At 46.8% G+C, this 17,987-nt stretch overlaps 1 protein-coding gene across 1 annotated transcript in view; it reads left to right on the top strand.

Moving 5' to 3' along the window:
• Positions 1 to 17,555, top strand: part of LOC144763183 (amine sulfotransferase-like) — a 285,977-nt gene extending 268,422 nt beyond the window's left edge. The window contains exon 7 of the mRNA XM_078648531.1: positions 15,526 to 17,555. Coding sequence (XP_078504657.1) covers positions 15,526 to 15,650 — 125 coding nt within the window. The 3' untranslated portion in view covers positions 15,651 to 17,555. The remainder of the gene's footprint in view (positions 1 to 15,525) is intronic.
• The last annotated feature ends 432 nt before the right edge of the window (positions 17,556 to 17,987 follow it).

Below are 17,987 nucleotides of genomic sequence, written 5' to 3' on the forward strand. Positions count from 1 at the left end.
ACGCCAATGCTGACGGTCTGTCAAGGTTTTTCCGCCTTAGTGATGAGGAACTCCCTGGGGAAGGGTAGTTCTCCTCACGTCTCAGCTGGAGGGGACACGTGTTAGACCTGGCACCTTGGCGTGAGTCTCCCTTCCACTTTTTGCTGATGTGCCTCAGATGTTTTGCTGGTATTTGATGCTCAGGGCACTGCGCCACGGCCAATCCGTGCCGCAGTGCAAGTGCTCCCAATGTAAAGTGTATATGTAATTGATTTCCACGATTGGCTTATTTGGTTTACTGTCAGTCCCCAGTGAAGGGCACGAGGAGTGCCGGGGCTTGTAGATACAAATGCTGCTAGTGGGCCTGCAGCGCTGGTTGTGACACCCACAGAAGCGGCCTCGTAAGATGTGTCTCGGGTCCGCCATTGCAGACCCCGCGTACCGTCTCGTACTGTCATGCTGACTGTGCAAGTGCCCACACTTGCCAGTCCCTGAACCTTCCCTAACCTTCATATCAGTCACCCCTGCGGTAGGCCCACGGGCAGGGTGCATTGTAAGCGTAAGGTAGGACAAGCCTAGAGTGTGGCATGTCCTAGTAGTGAATTACCGCCCTTTTTCGTTCTTCCCTATTGAAGGGCTACCTGTTCTCTTAGGCCAAGATGAGCTGCCGGACCTATTGCACCGTATAGTCCTGGCAGGCTCAGGGAACACGGCAGCACGTCGAGTTTGGTATGTCTGAACTCAGAATAATAAAATACTTCCTTTAGCAAGGTTTATTTTAATATCCTGGGTTTGCAAATGCTACTTTTAGAAAGATAGCCTTTGCTGGCCTAACTGTTTCAGCCCGCCTCTGCCAGGATGTGTATCTGCTGTCTGGGTTTGTGTGAGTGACAGGGCTGGGAGATTCCCGGGGACAGTCGGGGGCTCCAGGTGGTGAATAGGGTGCTTACTCCAGGATGGGTGGGCAGAGTAGTCCTTGACTCTGAATAGGGTTGTGCTCCACCACCATAATGCTGGATCCATCTCCTGCGGAGCGTCTGATGTCCCTGCCCTGCACCCTGAAAGAAGACGGCAGCGTCCTGTCAACAGAGTACTCCAAAACCGGGTTGAACGAGGCTCAGGCCCCCTGGCCTGCAAAGACAAAAGAAATGCTGTATAAATATAGGAGCTCCGCTCCTTACAGATCAGATCCAGTTTTGACAACGACGAACCTCTGCCTGACTAGAAGGACCAAGAGAAGCTGAAGGACGGAAACCAGTCTGTATCCTGTAAGACTGGCCTGCAGTGGTGCCTTGCTGAGAACGGAGAGGAAGGGACCAGAGAGGACTTTGTAGACTTGTGCCTGAAACTATCTCCAAGGGCTTGATCGAGAGCTTGCCCCCTGAACGGAACCCCAGGACCATTGGGTTCTATTCTGCTTGTGCCCGTCTCCTGTTGGGCCTTAGTTCTTATTCCCTCCCCAGAGTTGTGACTCGGGTGCCTTCGCCCCTCCCAAGGTTGTGACAGCTCGGAGCCTGGTCGCCCCGCCACAGAGAGCCCCGCTCATCCCTGAGCCGCTCTTTGCTTCAGTGCCGGGCCGCCCGCTCTCCTGTCACCTCGCCTGCTAACGGAGCGCGTTGTGCGCCTCTCATCTTCTCCAGCCGGAATCTGCACGGAGCACATTCCATAGCCTCGGACGGTCCGTACGCCGCAACGTACCCGACTGTCTCGATTTGCCCTCCTGCATACCAAGGCTCGTGTCGCACCTCAAGAAAGGCCTCCCCATACAGTGGTACCGGAAGCCTGGTGCTGCACCCGTCTGCCCGAGAACGCGACACCCCTCACAGATCCACGAGTAGGACTTGGCGTGCTAAGAAGTAGTACGTCCCGCAGGCCTGATCGGCGCCTCGCCCCGCGAGCTGCATCGACCCCGGATCGCCGCAACCCTCCACAGTCCTGCTCCCCCGCCTTGCACCTCGAGGGGGACCGAGCCGGAGAGATCCTCTGGAGAACAGACGGCCTCGTCCCGGGTCCGCCCTCACCAGTAGCCGCGCCTGAAACGCCTCGGACTTCCACAAGCAAGGTACCCTTGAACTCCGTCTCGAGTTCATATCGGATCCAGGGTCTGCAATGTTCTTATTTCCCTGTCATCGTACCTTGCTGAACAACGAACCTTTAAAGACTAATTGCCTATGGTAATCTGGTGGCCTCAAATCGCTAAACGTTATATGGTCTTGTGATAATCCTGCTTGAATATACCTTTTATATAAAGTATACGTATTTTTGATACAACCATACGACTGGTGTCCATTTGTGGTGGGTCAGTGGGTTTACTGTGCGTGATCATAAATGCTTAACTTACTATCGCCCTGAGGATTAGCCTTGTCTGCTCGCGCCACACTACCTAGAGGGTGAGCAGGGGTTATTCGAAGGAGTAGTTCCCTTTCCCTGACTGGAAGTGAGGGTCCCTGCTTGTCACAAGGGCATACCTGTGCCAACCAGAGACCTCCGGTTCCAACAGTTATTATGTCGGGGAGATTGCCCTCGCTGGTCTTCAAATCTCCTCGGGCTCCCCTCTTTTGTTTATACACACAGGGTTTGTGCCATGTCATGTTTTCACACTTGTTTGCGCCATTTCACGCAGCCTGCACCTGCAGTCTGCATGAGTTTGGTTGTCAGTCCCATAGGGTGGCACAATACATGCTGTAGCCCTTAGGGACTCTCTTTAGTACTAATACCCTAGGTACTAGAGCTGCTATTTACTAGGGTAAAGCTGCCAACTGCGTGCCCACTAATCCCTCCTCCTGCTAGGTTGTACTGTGCCTCACCATGTCGTCAGGCCCAGCCCGAATGTCTCCGCCATGGGGACCAGACAGCCAGGCTCCCCTGGCATTCCTTCAAAACTGCTCAATGCTCCTACAACTTGATTTAAGGACTCTGGGCCTGCCCGGCCCACACCAAAATTAACCCCCCGGCGCCAACCCCGGGGTCACAACAAGTTTTAGTGGTTTATCCGCTCCAATCGGTGTGGGGCACCGGCATTGCCTCCGCACCACTCCTCCTCTTTCTCATACCCCACCTCCCTTCCTGGACTTGTTGCGCTAACTACCAACGTTCGGAACTTACAGTATGCCTTTACCATGAGTACGGGAGTCACACGACTGGGCTACTAGTGCTCATTACAGCACCGAAAACCCATCTAAGGAAAGATATTGGTTCCTTCAAAGGACGTTTAACCTGGCTTACATGGAGCAGGCACTCCATGTGCACATTAGCTGTTTCTGACCTCCAAACTCTGGTTAAATAAACACTACCCACCAGACATCCATCAAACGTCGGAGCATGTGCCAACTGTCAATTTCAGGTTCTGAGCCAATGATTCATTCTCTTATTAAATCAATTGTTAAGGTACAAGTTAGCTAATCTTTGAGCATCCTTCGACTTAACGTGTTATTGCCTCTCAAGAAAGCGATTTGACCACACTAACCCCCCAAACCTTGCCACCTGTGAGACTTTAGGCCAACTACGCACTGAACCACTGCTTGGTATCCAAACACATATCGTGTCTGAAACATGGTTTCACACTGCTACACAAGTACATGTCACCCTACCCAACTGTCACATATATGGTGCACATGGCAGTAGGGCACAAAGTACACTTACTCTTTAGGTCAGGACACAGAGCACCAGGCCTGTACTCTACTTCACAAAGTACACTTACTCTTTCGGTCAGGACACAGAGCACCAGGCCTGTACTCTACTTCGCAAAGTACATTTACTCTTTAGGTCAGGACACTTAGATTCAGGCCACAACGATCACTGATCGAGCCAAAAAACACATAAGGCCGTAAGCATGGCGTCCCCTGACTCTCGGGTGCACTATCATATCACTCTCACGGTACTTATATGGTGACCATCTGGGGCCCGGACACTGCAGTGTAGGCCGCCTGCCCTTGATACGCCGGTTTGATTGGAAGCACGGCGTCCCCTCGACATCTTCATCACCCCTCCCCCTTACAGGTACATATACGAGGCCAAATCACTTAGCAGGAAGGTACTGCTGGGCTTCAATTCCTAGTGCACCCCGCCACTGAAGAATGCTCTTGTCACAACACCCACGAGGCACATAACTGGAAAATTGCCTCTCCTTGACCTGCAGTCATATGGTCACTTTGAAAGTTTTTCTGTACCTATGTACATGTTACTACCGGTGGAAATTACAATTGACCGTCCGCAAATGGTTTAATGTGTGGTATCCCGACTTTGGACAGGGAAAGAACAAGTGAGGTTTCATTTGTTTATGTAAAATACCGACTTGAGGGAATTTATGCAATTGGGCTTTAAATATCACGATACAGCAAGGACGAACCACAGTTGTATTCATGGGAGCTTAATGTATGTACAGAATCATCAAAGTCAGTAGCTCGCTCATGTGCTCAATTGTGCCTCACCCAAAGCCTCTTAGGCTCCAGCACAAATAAGAGGGTAATCATCCCGACCACTTTCTGCCATAAATTGCCTTTATTAGGGCCAGTAGTTACAGGCCTCCTGACAGCTGCAGGCCTGATGTCCCCTGATCGTCTCAACACCTGCTTATTTATCTGGTAAAGGCTATTGGGTGGTATTATTTCTGCTCAAATATACGTGCACCCCCCAGGCTTCCCCGTGTGCTCAGCGATGCCCTGGCTCGTAGCGCTTTCCCACAGTCGCTCAGGGTCTCTCGCCGCTTTTGAGTTGCCTCGGGTAATTTGCATGTGCTGGAAGCTGCCTTCTGATTGAAATTGGACAGGACAGAGAGCCGTGTCTGAGCTAACCCGGTGGAACCGCATTCCCTATGGTGTAATTAAGTGATCTCTTTATTTCACCATCCTGGTTGAATAATCAAATCGTTTTTAAATGGAGGCAGTCTCTCATAATGTACATAATATGAATGCCCCGGATTTGTATTTACTGAGTGCTTCCTGCCCCTCTTGGCATACCAGGCAGGGCTCGGAGCTCGGGGGGGGGGGGTTTCGCTGGCGTGTTAACGCTCTGCATCGCCCAGCGCTAACTGCCCAGCAAAGCTACAGCCGCCCCAGACGCTTTATCTTGGTCAGATGCAGTTACTGAGCTAAAGTGCAAATTCTTTTGGGTTATCCTGCTCCTGCAACGATACGGAAATGTGGAATCACATTTCGACAAAGCATATTAACCATGAAAGGCTTTTGAAACACTGATGCCTACTCATCGCTAAACCAACATTAAGAAGATATATTTGGTTAACCTGAACATACTATCAGCTAAGGATTACACATTCATATGAAAAAGAGCATAACTGCCACAGCCTATCCAACGCAGCGCACCGCATCCTTTTTTAGCCATTAGGCGTACTCTTGCCCTTGCACCATTTTCGGTCATGAAGCGTCGCACCACACCCATTTTTGGCACTGAAGTGCAACCGCCGGCACCGCCGCCAACCACCGCATCAAGCGCTACTGCTTCGTCCCCCCGCTACGATCCCTAGCTATACACGGCCCCCTTTGACAGGAGAGGAGAACAGCACGCCCGAGGGGCCCCGTCAGCAGCCGCAAACCACCCGATCCGGACAGACTAGTAGTCCGCAACAATGACCCCTTTCGTTATCCACGGCTGCCCCCAGGCCCACCAAACGCGGCCCCCACTTCACCTGGCGAGATGTACGCCTCCCAAAGCCGACGCCGTGTCGTCTCGCCCGCGCTCGTCGTCGCCAACGAGGACCGGACTCGGCTGCGCTGGATCCCAAAGGCGAAAGACCGCCGACCTCCGAATCACACGAGGAGATAAAGTTAAACTAAACAAGGAGGGAGGTGCCGCCGAGGAAGAAGAATCTAAATAGGTCACCAGTCCCCGCCCTCTGCACCACCGGAAGTGCGTCACTTTATGCCCCGGAAGTACTAAGCGGCCGGTCGCCCCTTAGGGCTGACCGTCCGCCCCTAAGACTAGATGAGGTAGGGGGTGGGGCCGGGGGGCCAGGTCCTAAGTGCGCGCTTCTCGATGCACGCGCTTGGCAATACATGCTGTAGCCCTTAGGGACTCTCTTTAGTACTAATACCCTAGGTACTAGAGCTGCCATTTACTAGGGATTTACAAAATGGTCTTGCCAATTGGGGAACAATTGCACAGTTACCTTATTTTACGTAAAGAGCATTTGCACTGGCACTGGGGACTTAGTTAGCAGGAACCCAGTGCACTTCAATCAAATTTCATCAAACACCAAGCAAAAAGTGGTGAACACGTCAAAAAGGGGTACTTTCCTACAAACCCTCTGTCTCCAAATGAAAGAGAATTAGACTAACCTTTCCCAAGAGAGTCTTCATCTTCTAAGTTGAAAAATCTGGAAAGGCCATCTGCATTGACATGGTCATTCCTAGGTCTGTGCTCCACTGTAAAGTCCATTCCCTGTAGGGAGATGGACCACCTCAACAGCTTTGGATTTTCATATTTCATTTGCATCAGCCATTTGAGAGGCCTATGATCAGTTTGTACAAGGAAGTGAGTACCAAACAGGTATGGTCTCAGCTTCTTCAGAGACCAAATGGCAGCAAAGGTTTCCTTCTCAATTGCACTCAAACACTGTTCTCTGGGAAGCAACGTCTTGCTAATGAATGCAACAGGCTGGTCATGGCCATCATTGTTGGTCTGTGATAGCACCACTCCTTTCCCATGTTCAGAGCATCCGTCTGCACTATGAATTTGCAGCTTTTAGAATGGATCCTGAGCACATTGTTTCCTTCAGAGTGTCAAAACCCTTTTGACTGCTAAATGTCCAGTTTACCTTCTTTGATTGCTTCTTTGAGGTCAACTCAGTGAGGGGTGTCACAATGGTATCATACCCCTTCCCAAACGTCCTGTAGTACCCAGTCAAGCCAAGGAATGTCTTGACTTGAGTGTGGGTTGTTGGAGCTACTCACTCCTCAATTGTTTGGATTTTGGTCTGTAAGGGTTGACCTCGGCTGCACTAAGAAACTCTAGCACAGCAAGGACTTTGTTCATCAACCTTTGGAAGGTGTCAGGGGCATTGTTTAATCCAAGTGATAATGTCCATCTAGGATTTATAATGCTGAGGTTCTCTTTTGCTCCTGGGGTCAGACCAATCTGCCAGTACCTTAATGTCAAATCAAAAGTACTGAGAAATATGGCTGCACCAACCTGCCAATTAATTCCTCAGCTCTTGTGATAGGGTATGTATCTGTCTTGGTGACAGCTTAAGACCTCCATAGTCCACACAAAACCTCTGCTCTGGTTAACCACCCTTGGAATAATGCTTGGGGGAATAAGACCACTGGGCTAGCCCAGGAACTTCCAGATGGCTCAATCACCCTTAACTCCAGCATCTTGCGGACTTCAGCCCTGATGCTTTCCTTAACTTGATCAGACTGTTTGAATATTTTGTTTTTTACAAATGTATTGTCTCAAGAGTTCACATGAGTACACCAGGTTGTCTGTCCGGGGGTTAGGGAATAGAGCACAGCATATTGTCTCAGAAGTTGTCTGCATTCAGCTTACTGTTGGGCAGAGAGGGAGTCTGAGAAGACAACTCCTTCAATTTAACCATCTTTAGGACTGTGGGAGAGGAGGTGAGGGAGAGGTTCACTCTCTTTCTCCTGATATTTGTCAGTGACCTTCAGCATGGCCTGATCACCCCTGTCATAGAAAAGCTTCAGGCACTTTAAATGGATTACCCTGTGAAGGCTCCTGCAGGTGCCTCAGTCAACTAGGTAGGTGATCTCACCTTTCCTCTTAGGACAGGGTAGGCACCCCACCATTTGTCCTACACCCATACATTCTTTCCTCGTTGGAACTCTACCAGTGCAGCCTTTTGTTCATACCAGAGCTTCTGGAGCTGTTGGCTTGCCTCAATATTTTTGGTTGCTTTACCCATGTACTCAGCCAATCTTAAATGTAGGCCAAGCACACAATATATAGCCTCGGGCTCCTCGAGAGGCCTCTCCCAGGTTTATAGTGGTCCCCTCAATGGATGACCAAACAGAAGTTTAAAGGGCCAAAGTCCATTCCCTTCTGTGGCACTTTTCTGTAGGCAAAAAACGGGCATGGCAAAAGGACATCCCATCTCCTTCTAAGGTTTTCAGGGAGCCCCATGATCATACCTGTCATGGTCTTGTTGTATCTCTCAATTAGAAGAATGCTTTGTGTGTGATATAGGGTGGTAAACTTGTATGTCACCCCTCACTCATCCCACGTGGCTTTTAGGTAGCCATACATGAAGTTACTCTGTCTGATGCCACCTCCTTAGGAAAGCCCAATCTAGTAACGATACTGATGAGGGTTTAACTGATGAGGGTTCTGGAAATTGCAGGAGCAGTGAAGTCCTAAATGGATATGCCTCAGGATACCTGAAGGCTTGATCCACTATCACCATTATATATCTGTTTCCTGATGCTGTTGGAGGGTCAAAGGGACCAACTTTGTCAATCCCTACCCTTTCAAAGTGAACCCGAACCACTGGAAGTGGAGTTAACGGGGCCTTTTGGTGGTTACCTGTCTTGTCACTGGCTTGACAGGTAACTAGGCCTTGGCGTAGTTCGCGTAGTTTTGGTATGTGAAAGTCTGTGAAGTTGCAAAAAGAACTCCGCAAAGTTCTGTGAGTGGCAGAGTGCAGTGCAAACTGTAGTTTGTGTTTGTACCCAAGAGGCAGCTTGCGCTCGCAAACAGACAGTACTCGCAAACTTACAATTCTCGATCGCGAACTTACCGTTTCTTGAGCGGGGCAAAACTCTGCTGCACATTGTGAAGCGTAGATTTCTGCACTCCACGAGCTCCGCGGAGTGCAGAAAACTCTACAAACTCCACAAACTGAGCAAAGTTCACCGTCCAGGCCTACAGGTAACACAGGAGCTACAAAACCCATTCACCTTCTGGGACATGTTTGGTCAGTAGAAGAGATTGACTAGCCTACTCAAAGTCTTTGCCTGGCCAAGATGCCCAGCTAAGGGGATGTCATGGGCCAATGAGAGTAAACTATCTGTATTTCTGAGCACTACCACTGTCCTATTGGCAACAGGTTTGGGAACTCTAACCTCAGTATACAGGAACCCCTCCTCCCAATAGGTCCTTTAGAAACCACTGACATCTCCCATTTTCTGTGCAGCAGCTTGCTGCCTCAGGCTCTCAAGACTGGGACAAGGTTGCTGTCCCTGACACATGTCTTCCCTTGAGGGTCCCTCTGGGCCTAGGAGCTCTGCTGTGTAATGTCCAAGTTCCTGGGGCTCAGTTCCCTCTAAGGCTGACAGGTCTTCTCCATGAGGAGATGGGACATCAGCTCGTGTCTGCTCAGAAGTTGGTTTCCGAGCCTTCTTTCCTTTTCTCTTGGAGAATTGGGCCAATATTCCAGACTCCAATTCCTCTTTTTCACCCTGGGCTTTAGTCGGTGCTCTTGTTTTTATACACAACCATTCAGATTTTCCCAGCATGGCTGCATAGGATCTTTCCCTAGCATTCAACAAGAATTGCACAGTACATGACCACCTTCTTTTGGCCAGTAACTCCTCCCCACTCTAATGACACTCGAGCAGCCCTTCTCGCCGCGACAGATGACATCTGCGCCCTCCTTGACAGAGGAGATACTGAGGCGCTCATCCTCCTGGACCTCTCCGTGGCCTTCGACACAGTCTCTCATTGTACCCTAGCCTGCAGACTCCACAATGGGGGACAGAACGCAATGGTTCAGACTGTCCCCTTTCCTCTCAGGACCCACACGACCACCTCCGGAGTCCCCCAAGGATTCTCCATCAACCCGACCCTGTTCAACATCTACATGGCACCTCTCGCTTCCATCGTCACATCACATGGACTCAACATCGTATTGTACGCCAACGACACCCAACTCATCGGCTTCCTATCCAATGAACCCAACATCTCCAAACACAGCTTCCAAGAAAGAATGGAAGCAGTCGCCAGATGGATAAAGAACAGCTGCCTACAACTTAACACAGAAAAAAACTGAAGTACTCATCATGGGCCCACACCCCGATGCCTAGAGCGACACCTGGTGGCCCCCGTCCTTGGGAACCCACCCTCCCCCACGGACCACGCACACAACCTCTGAACCACCCTCCCCAACGGACCACGCATGCAACCTCGGAATCATTCTGGACTCTGAACTCAAAATGGACCGCCAGATCAATGCTGTCACCTCTTTCTGCTACCACTCCATCCACTTCCTCGGAAAGACCTTCAACTGAATTTACCTCGAACACAGGAAAACAGTCACCCACACCCTCATACGCAGCAGACTGGACTACAGCAATGCGCTCTATGCTGGGATCAACAAGAACCTCACCTGCAAATTCCAGAATGTCCAGAACGCTGCCACCATACTAGTCTTCAACCTTCTGCTCCACTGCCACATTAGCCAACACCTATGCACACTACACTGGCTCCCCATCAAGAAGAGAATCACTTTCAAGCTCCACACCCATGCCCACAAAAGCCAACACCTACGGACATTACACTGGCTCCCCGTAGAGAGAGAATCACTTTCAAGCTCCTCACCCACAACACCGGACCAGCCTACATGAACCACCGTCTCTCGTTCCACCCACCTCAAAGATCCCTCAGGTTGGCTCAGCTCTCTCTTGCAAAAGAACCCCGCATCACGAAGACCAGAACAGGAGTTTGCTCCTTCTCCTTTCTCGCAGCCAAGGCATGGTCCACCCTCTCTCCCCACCTCCGACACACACCCTCACTCACCAATTTCCTGAAGGGACTCAAGACCAGGCTCTTCACCGGAAATGACTGTATAGGTTTGTTCAGCCAAGTACTGCTCTGAGGATATCAGCTTTTCAGCCACCATGGTGACACATGCACCTGTATCCCTCAGTGCTTCTACTCTAGCTCCATTAATATATGGTTGTTGTCTGTATTCCTCCAGGTTGTTGGGCCAGACACCCAGGGCAGCTACATCCACTCCACCCTCTGAGATTACTGTAGCTTCAGTGTGCTCACTGACCTCTTCTGGGCATACCAGGGATCCCATCTGGTGACTCACCCCCAGTGATAACTGGAGGTGCACTAGAGAAAGAATTTCTGTGACAGGATGAGCCCTCACTTCGGTGACCATTGGCCTTATAATTGAAACATCAAGCATTTTGGGATCCCAGTTCTTAACCTGGCACCCACCCTTGGAATGTCTATGGGCTGCCCCATCCTGAACAGGTTTTTGGGGGGCTTTAGAAGACTCTTTACCTTTTTCTTTAGACTGTCACACATCTTTCCCTTGGGGGGGATTAGCAGCCTCTTTCTTTTGGTCACAAATTCCATGAGACTTTTTGGACACCCTAGTCTTGGCTTCTTCCCTAACTCCTGAGGAAAGACCAAACCTAGGTCCACGAAGTATTGATGTAATTTTTCAGAAGTACAGTTCTTAACAGATGCTTCTTTATAAGTAAATTATAAAGCCCTTCATAGTCTTGCACCACCTTACTCCCCTTTAACCAACCATCTAGGCCCTCATTTATGGGAATTTGGCTTAGGGAAGCCCAGCAAGTCAGTTTGCTGCACTGCCCTTCGACAAAGTGAAAGGGCAGGAAAGCACCATGTTTATGCAATATGCTGCATTCCTGTCCTTTCCCCGCACTGGCGCTGTTTAGACAGCCTAGTGCTGATGCAGGCACACTTGCACCACGGTGCAAGGGTGCCTGTGTTCTCAGCAGGATTGTTTTTGTGCAGGGAGGGGAACCTTCCTGCACAGAAACAATCCTAAGAGGCATTTTTCTCTCTCTTTGTGCGCTACAGAATGCAGCACCCATTGAATGTGGATGTGGAAGAAACAAGGAAAATTAAGTTATTTCTGCTCATTACACCTCACCTCGGGAGGCAATAGGTTTTGTGATTCCCCAGGTTAACATGCTCTCGTAAATCTGGAGAATTGTCAAAATCCATGGGTGCTGTGTGTGAAAACCCACCGTAATGCCAATGGAACGCCTCCTGAGCTCATATCTGTGAGGGCATTGAAAGCCATGCATTGTGGCTTTGCATGGTCTCATAGATACAAGTTTTTGATTTGGCCGCTGGAGTGTCACAAAAAAGTGATGCTCCGGTGACGAAAGGAGCTCATAAATATGCCCCTTAGTTTTTTAACTAAAAAGTCAACAAAATCAACCCAGGACTGACTAGCTTTTGTGAGTCTCCCTGAACTTAATACTGTACTCCTCAGTGGTGAGTTCAAAGTCCTCAATCTGAGTATTCTTCATGAGGAAATAGGACTCAGCATCTTCCACATTTAGGGGCCCATTAGGATGTCGGGCGGATTGCCCCCGCCAGGCTGGCGGTAGCCACCGCTAGCCTGGCGGGGGCAATCCGCCCGACATCCTTCCCTGAATTCCCCCCCCCCCCCCCCCCGCTGCCATATTAGTATGGCGGGGGGACCACGGCAGAAGAAAACACCGCCCGCCACTTTTCTGCCCCAGTCACCTTGCGGCCGGGGCGGAAAATGTTGAATATGGTGGCAGTGTCTATGAGACACCGCCAGCCATATTACAATGGGCATTTTGCAATGCTTTTCCGTGGCGGCAATGCCGTCACGGAAAGGCATGCGGTGTTCACTCTGGGGGGCTCCTGTGGGCCCCCAGAGTGACGGCCAAAGGGGGGTGGCACACGGGGGGTACCTGTGGTACCCCCTGCATTTGCATAATCGCAGCGGCAGGCACCGCGCGGTGCCTGCAGCTTCGATTATGCAAATAAGTGCATTTGTTTTTAACATTGTGGCGGGCGGTGCCGTGAGCACCGCCCGCCACAATGGTAAATTGAGGAATGCGCCCGCCACTGTGGCGGGTGCATCCTAAAGCCAATGTCGGGCCCCCCGCCCTTTAGGCAGGCGGTCCCGATCTCCGTCCGCCCGCCATCCTAATGGACCCCTTAGTTTCAGGAGTCTATCCCTGCACTTACCTGAGAAAATCTCCCAGACTAGAGAGCCTCAACACTTTTGGCTGAGCTTTCTCATTTTACAAGCCCTCTCTCTCTAAGGTTGTAAACCATTTTGTGCTATCATCACCCTCAATATATTTAGGAACAATTCCTTTGGGGATTTAGGGTCAGGCCCAGGGATGGAGGGGCAGTATAATTGTTTTTTAAAAGACCGGCAAATTGTTGGAGACCCGCCCCCTTTTACCACCACTCTTCAAGCACGCCCCCTGGCAAACAACATGTTGGGGATGAAGTCCCTTTGGCTGCAGAGGACCCTTGGGGGCCAACAAGCCTTCCTGTTACCTTCAGTAAGTTTTACAGAGCATTTTGCGGAGAGGAAGTCAGAGGTCACACCCCCTTTCTGCACCACTCTGCAAACATGCCTCCAGGCACACAACATGTTGTGGGATGATTTCCCCCTGGCTCTAGAGTGACCTTGGGGGCCAACAAGCCCTCCTTTTACCTCCAGAAAGGACCCCACCGAATAACTTCTAGGAGGACTTCAGAGGCCACACCCCCTTGCTCCACTACTCTGCAAAGACCCCTTGTGGCATACTGCTGGTTGAGGGATGAAGCTTCCCAGGCTGCTGAGGGTCCTTTGAGGCCAACAAGCCCTCCTGTTACCTCCAGTAATTCCCACACAACAGGATTGCTGAGAGATCTTCGAAGGCCATGCTCTCTTTCTCCACCACTATGCAAACACACCTCTTGGCACACTGCTGGTTGCGAGATGAAGTCGCCTTGGATACGAGGGACTTTGGGAGCCAACATGCCCTCCTGTTACCTCCAGTAAGTACCACAGAGCGCTATTGCTGAGAGGAATTCGAAGGCCCGCCCCAATTCTCCACCACTCTGCAAACACCACTACTAGTTAAAAAATCACAGAAGTATACTTAAAAAACAAAAGGTTACAGGCATGTTATAGTTAGGCAATAGAGTTTGAAAGACCTTAGACATTCACTTTAAAAAACAAAGGTTGCAGAGTCGTTATAGGTAGGAAAAATTATTTAGTTAGGAAAAATTATTTTTTAACTTAGAAATTCACTGAAAAAGCAAAGGTTAAAGGGACTTTATAGTTGGGCTCAAATTTCACTTGTACAAAACCAGTGAATTTCAGCAGTTATAGTGAGCTGAGGTAACTATATCTTACCCCCCGCAATACACTGCTTATGACCTCACATATTACATCGCTTATGCCATGTTCAGTCACCTCACTGATGACATCACTGATGAAAGCAGCACGCAGAGTTAAAGGAAAAATTAGGAGAAATAAACGTATTTCTTCTCGTTGCTCCTACCTTACTCCTTCCCGCGAGAGGCATGTGAATCTTACGCATTCCCAGGTTCGCAAAGACTTGTAAATCTGGGAATGCGTCAGGTTCCATGGATGTTTTGTGGGAACACCCACAGCAACACCCACGGAATGTCCCTTTCATGCAGAGTAATGCTTAAAAGGGGGGCATATTAACAAGAAAACCCATGCAGGGGGGCTTTATGTGGCCTTGTAAATATGGGCAGGCAAACTGCGCAGCCGGTCCATCAAAATAATTGATCTACAAGTGGCGTAATTGGCTTGTAAAAAAGCCCCTAGGAGTTTTCCATTTGGATAGATAATGGCTCAGTTTAACTTCACAGGTTAACTCAGTAGTTTCTGCTTATTAATCTCAAAATAGAATTTTAAGTAACATTCTGCCATTTATCCCTGCTGACCTTATAAATATGTGGTGAATTACTTGATAATTTTCAGATTCAAGTATGCTAATGCATGTTATATGGGTGTGGCAGCATCATCTATCCATGGCCTGCAAAAGGTTCCGAAAATGACAGAACAGCTGGTGTTAAACTTTAGGAAATTCTACACCAGCCTATCATGGGTTAGGGCCATCATCTTTACAAAGTGTCCTCCTTAGATATGTATCTGCTTTTGTTTCACATTCCTCCTCACTCTTTGTTATTGGCCCAATGCTCCTTGTCTGTGATCTTCCACCATCTTATTGTCAGATTAGGCAATGAGTTGAATCCTAAGAGTGTGGACAAAGTCTTTCGTTATGTTGAGATAGATAAAGTAATTTTTATTAAATTGGATCAGAAAATAACCTATTGTTTAACTCCCTTGGCAACATTAGGTTTCTTGTGTACAGTGTAAAAATACAAAGTGTTTCCTGCATTTTGCATACAACATATAACAAATTGAAATTATACAATTACAGTACAGTTACCTACCCAAAGCATTTCTGTTATATGAAGTTTAATGTATCATGTTTTATTTATCATATTCAGAATTTGTGACAATGCATGGCATGAAAATTATCATTCAGAAATAAGCTGGAAAGCACTGAGCTAGCAGGAAGATGTTTTTCAACATATTTCATTTTTACAAAGTATCCACAACACTCTTCTCTCTAAAATGTTGCACTTTTAAGGGGATATATTATAACCTGAATGAGACTTTAGCACTCGTCAGTGGGAATCTTAGTTTTATGTAAGATATTTTCCATAGAGCAAAAGGCCAGTCTAGAATAGCAGCTTACTAGATATTGTGGCAGCCTGCAGTATGTTCATTATTTCTTTCCAATTCGTGCAAGTTCTGAATATCTCACTACTTCTGTACCTTGTCTCTTACAGGTACCATTGGAGACTGGAAAAATTTACTGACTGTGGCACAAAGCGAAAGATTTGACAAACTATTTCAGGAAAAGATGAAAGATCTGCCACTACAATTTATTTGGGATATTAATGAAAACATATAAACTTGCAGACAAAATTCATAAAATACCTTGTTAGAATTAGATGGCTAAGTATGATTTTATCAACTACACATCTTATCCTGATTTGACTGATACATCTAATACATTGACATGATCTTTGCATTTTCTGTTTATGTAACCCATTCCATTTGATATATTTGTGTATTTGAGTGCACATTTTTCATTTATAAAGTAGTTCTGCCTTCAGTACTGATTGCACATTTACAACATATAACATTTGTCTTAACACAATTTGATAGTTCATCATTCGTTATATGAATCAACATGTTTCATAATGTGTGATAGGATGTAGAGGACGGCCAAATTAATTAATATGCCTATTTTTGGATGTTACATCATTTATCACAAAGCCTGCCCTTCTCAAAATAATTATAGACGTGCACTTATGCCAGGTACAGACATGTATTAGGCAGAGAAGCTGTTTCAAGTTCCTGGGTGACTGGAAGTTCATGCAAGCTGAGTTTCACACGGATCACTGACAAAATATCAATGTAAAAAAAATCGATGACAAAATATCTACTTCAGTGGCGGCTCGCACAGTTAACGCTGTAGGGCAGTGGGGAGGGGTGGGGCTGGGGCAGTGGAGTGTGACATATGACGGGAAAGTGGAGAGTAAGGAACGAGATCATTAAAAAAGCACTTACAATGCACTTGCAGCATTGCAGAGTCAGCGAAACAATTTCCATAATTAGCATAATTTTAAAAAGTAATATGAATAAAAATACTTAAACATTAATCTAATACACTGTAATAAGCCCAACACACACCTAAAATGAATTACACAATTACCATGATTAATTACTAATTAACTCATTTTAATTAACAACTAATTATGAAGTCATCGATTAACAATAAATTACTTTCAATCCTTCCCGTCCATTTTGAGCTATAAACACCACAACACACACCTAAAAAAATACACTTAATTAACATAATTAACATACTTAATTGCCAATTAATTTATTTTAATTAACACCTAATTATTAAATAATTAACAAAAATTAATTTACACTTTTAACACTCTAACATCTCAATTCAACAAATAATAATAAATAAAAAATATTCAATAAATGTACTATAGATAAAATACTTACCACCCTGTTCCCTTACAAACCCACAACCCGCTACTGAACTAAAAACGCAAAATTCAAACAGTTTTTTTATTACTACTAAAAGTTTAACACATATAATAAAAATACAAACAATTCCTATATAAAAAATACATGCATCACACACATATAAAATATATACTAAAATACATCACATTAAGAAAAAATCATTCTTTTTAACATCTATGATTTTGCAAACGATATTAAACACTTCAATATTTTTTACATCAATATTACTTACAGAAAATCAATATTCTTGACCACAATATTTTGTCTGTCGATATTCTTGAACCATGATATTTTTGCCACAATATATGTGCAATTTGATATTTTTTACTCAATATTCTGTCTATGCACAGCTGCAAACATCCCATGCAAAGGCCATCAGCTCTTCCTAGCCAGCTTGCATTTATCAGCTCAGGAAATACCAAGTAAATACAAAGAGCAACCTAGTTGAAGAGCAGAATAACATGCTTGGTGTTCAGCTAAAGTATGCAGGCTAGAGGCCACCTCAAGAAACTCAGAATTGCACATTTGGTGCTATGGTAGCCTAGCTAAAGGTTAAAAGGGAGGGGTTAGCTAACAAAGACTGGTTCTATCGTTCAAAGCAGTGAATTACTGAAACACAATCACAAGGTAAAAATTCTTCTTAATATTTTGCTTATTAATTACTTTCTTTTGCTTAATAATTGCTTTCATCGCCACAAATATGCTTTTTTATTGTTACATGTATACATTAAATCTGCACTATTCATTTTAATAAAGTCTTCAAAATATATAGTGTGGATTCTTGTGTTTGCTCATCCATGGTGGAAGGGGTTTGGAGCAGACTAATAAATAAATAATCCTGTAAATCCCATTAGACTGATTGTTGCCAAGAACATATCCTCCTCATGAAATTCACATGTGGTTGGTGGGTTACAGTCCAACAGATTTCTCATGTTGGGTAGTGTATTGTGTTTGTGACTGTACGATAGCCAGTAGGTCTTGAGGAGTCTAAAACCTGGCCGTACTTTGCAAAGTAGAAAATAATGTATCCACATACAGACATTTGATAAGAAAATGTTTAGAAAAATAGGAATACTCGTGTCACAGTTGGTGAATATAGATTAGGGGTGTGATCATACAATAAGTTGTTTTTTCATTTGTGTACTCTGCTTTAAACATGTGTTATTGTGTCTTATCAAGATCAGTGAAAAGGTCACGGTTC

The sequence above is a fragment of the Lissotriton helveticus genome, chromosome 6, assembly GCF_964261635.1.
Source record: "Lissotriton helveticus chromosome 6, aLisHel1.1, whole genome shotgun sequence".
Taxonomy (NCBI): Eukaryota; Metazoa; Chordata; class Amphibia; order Caudata; family Salamandridae; genus Lissotriton; species Lissotriton helveticus.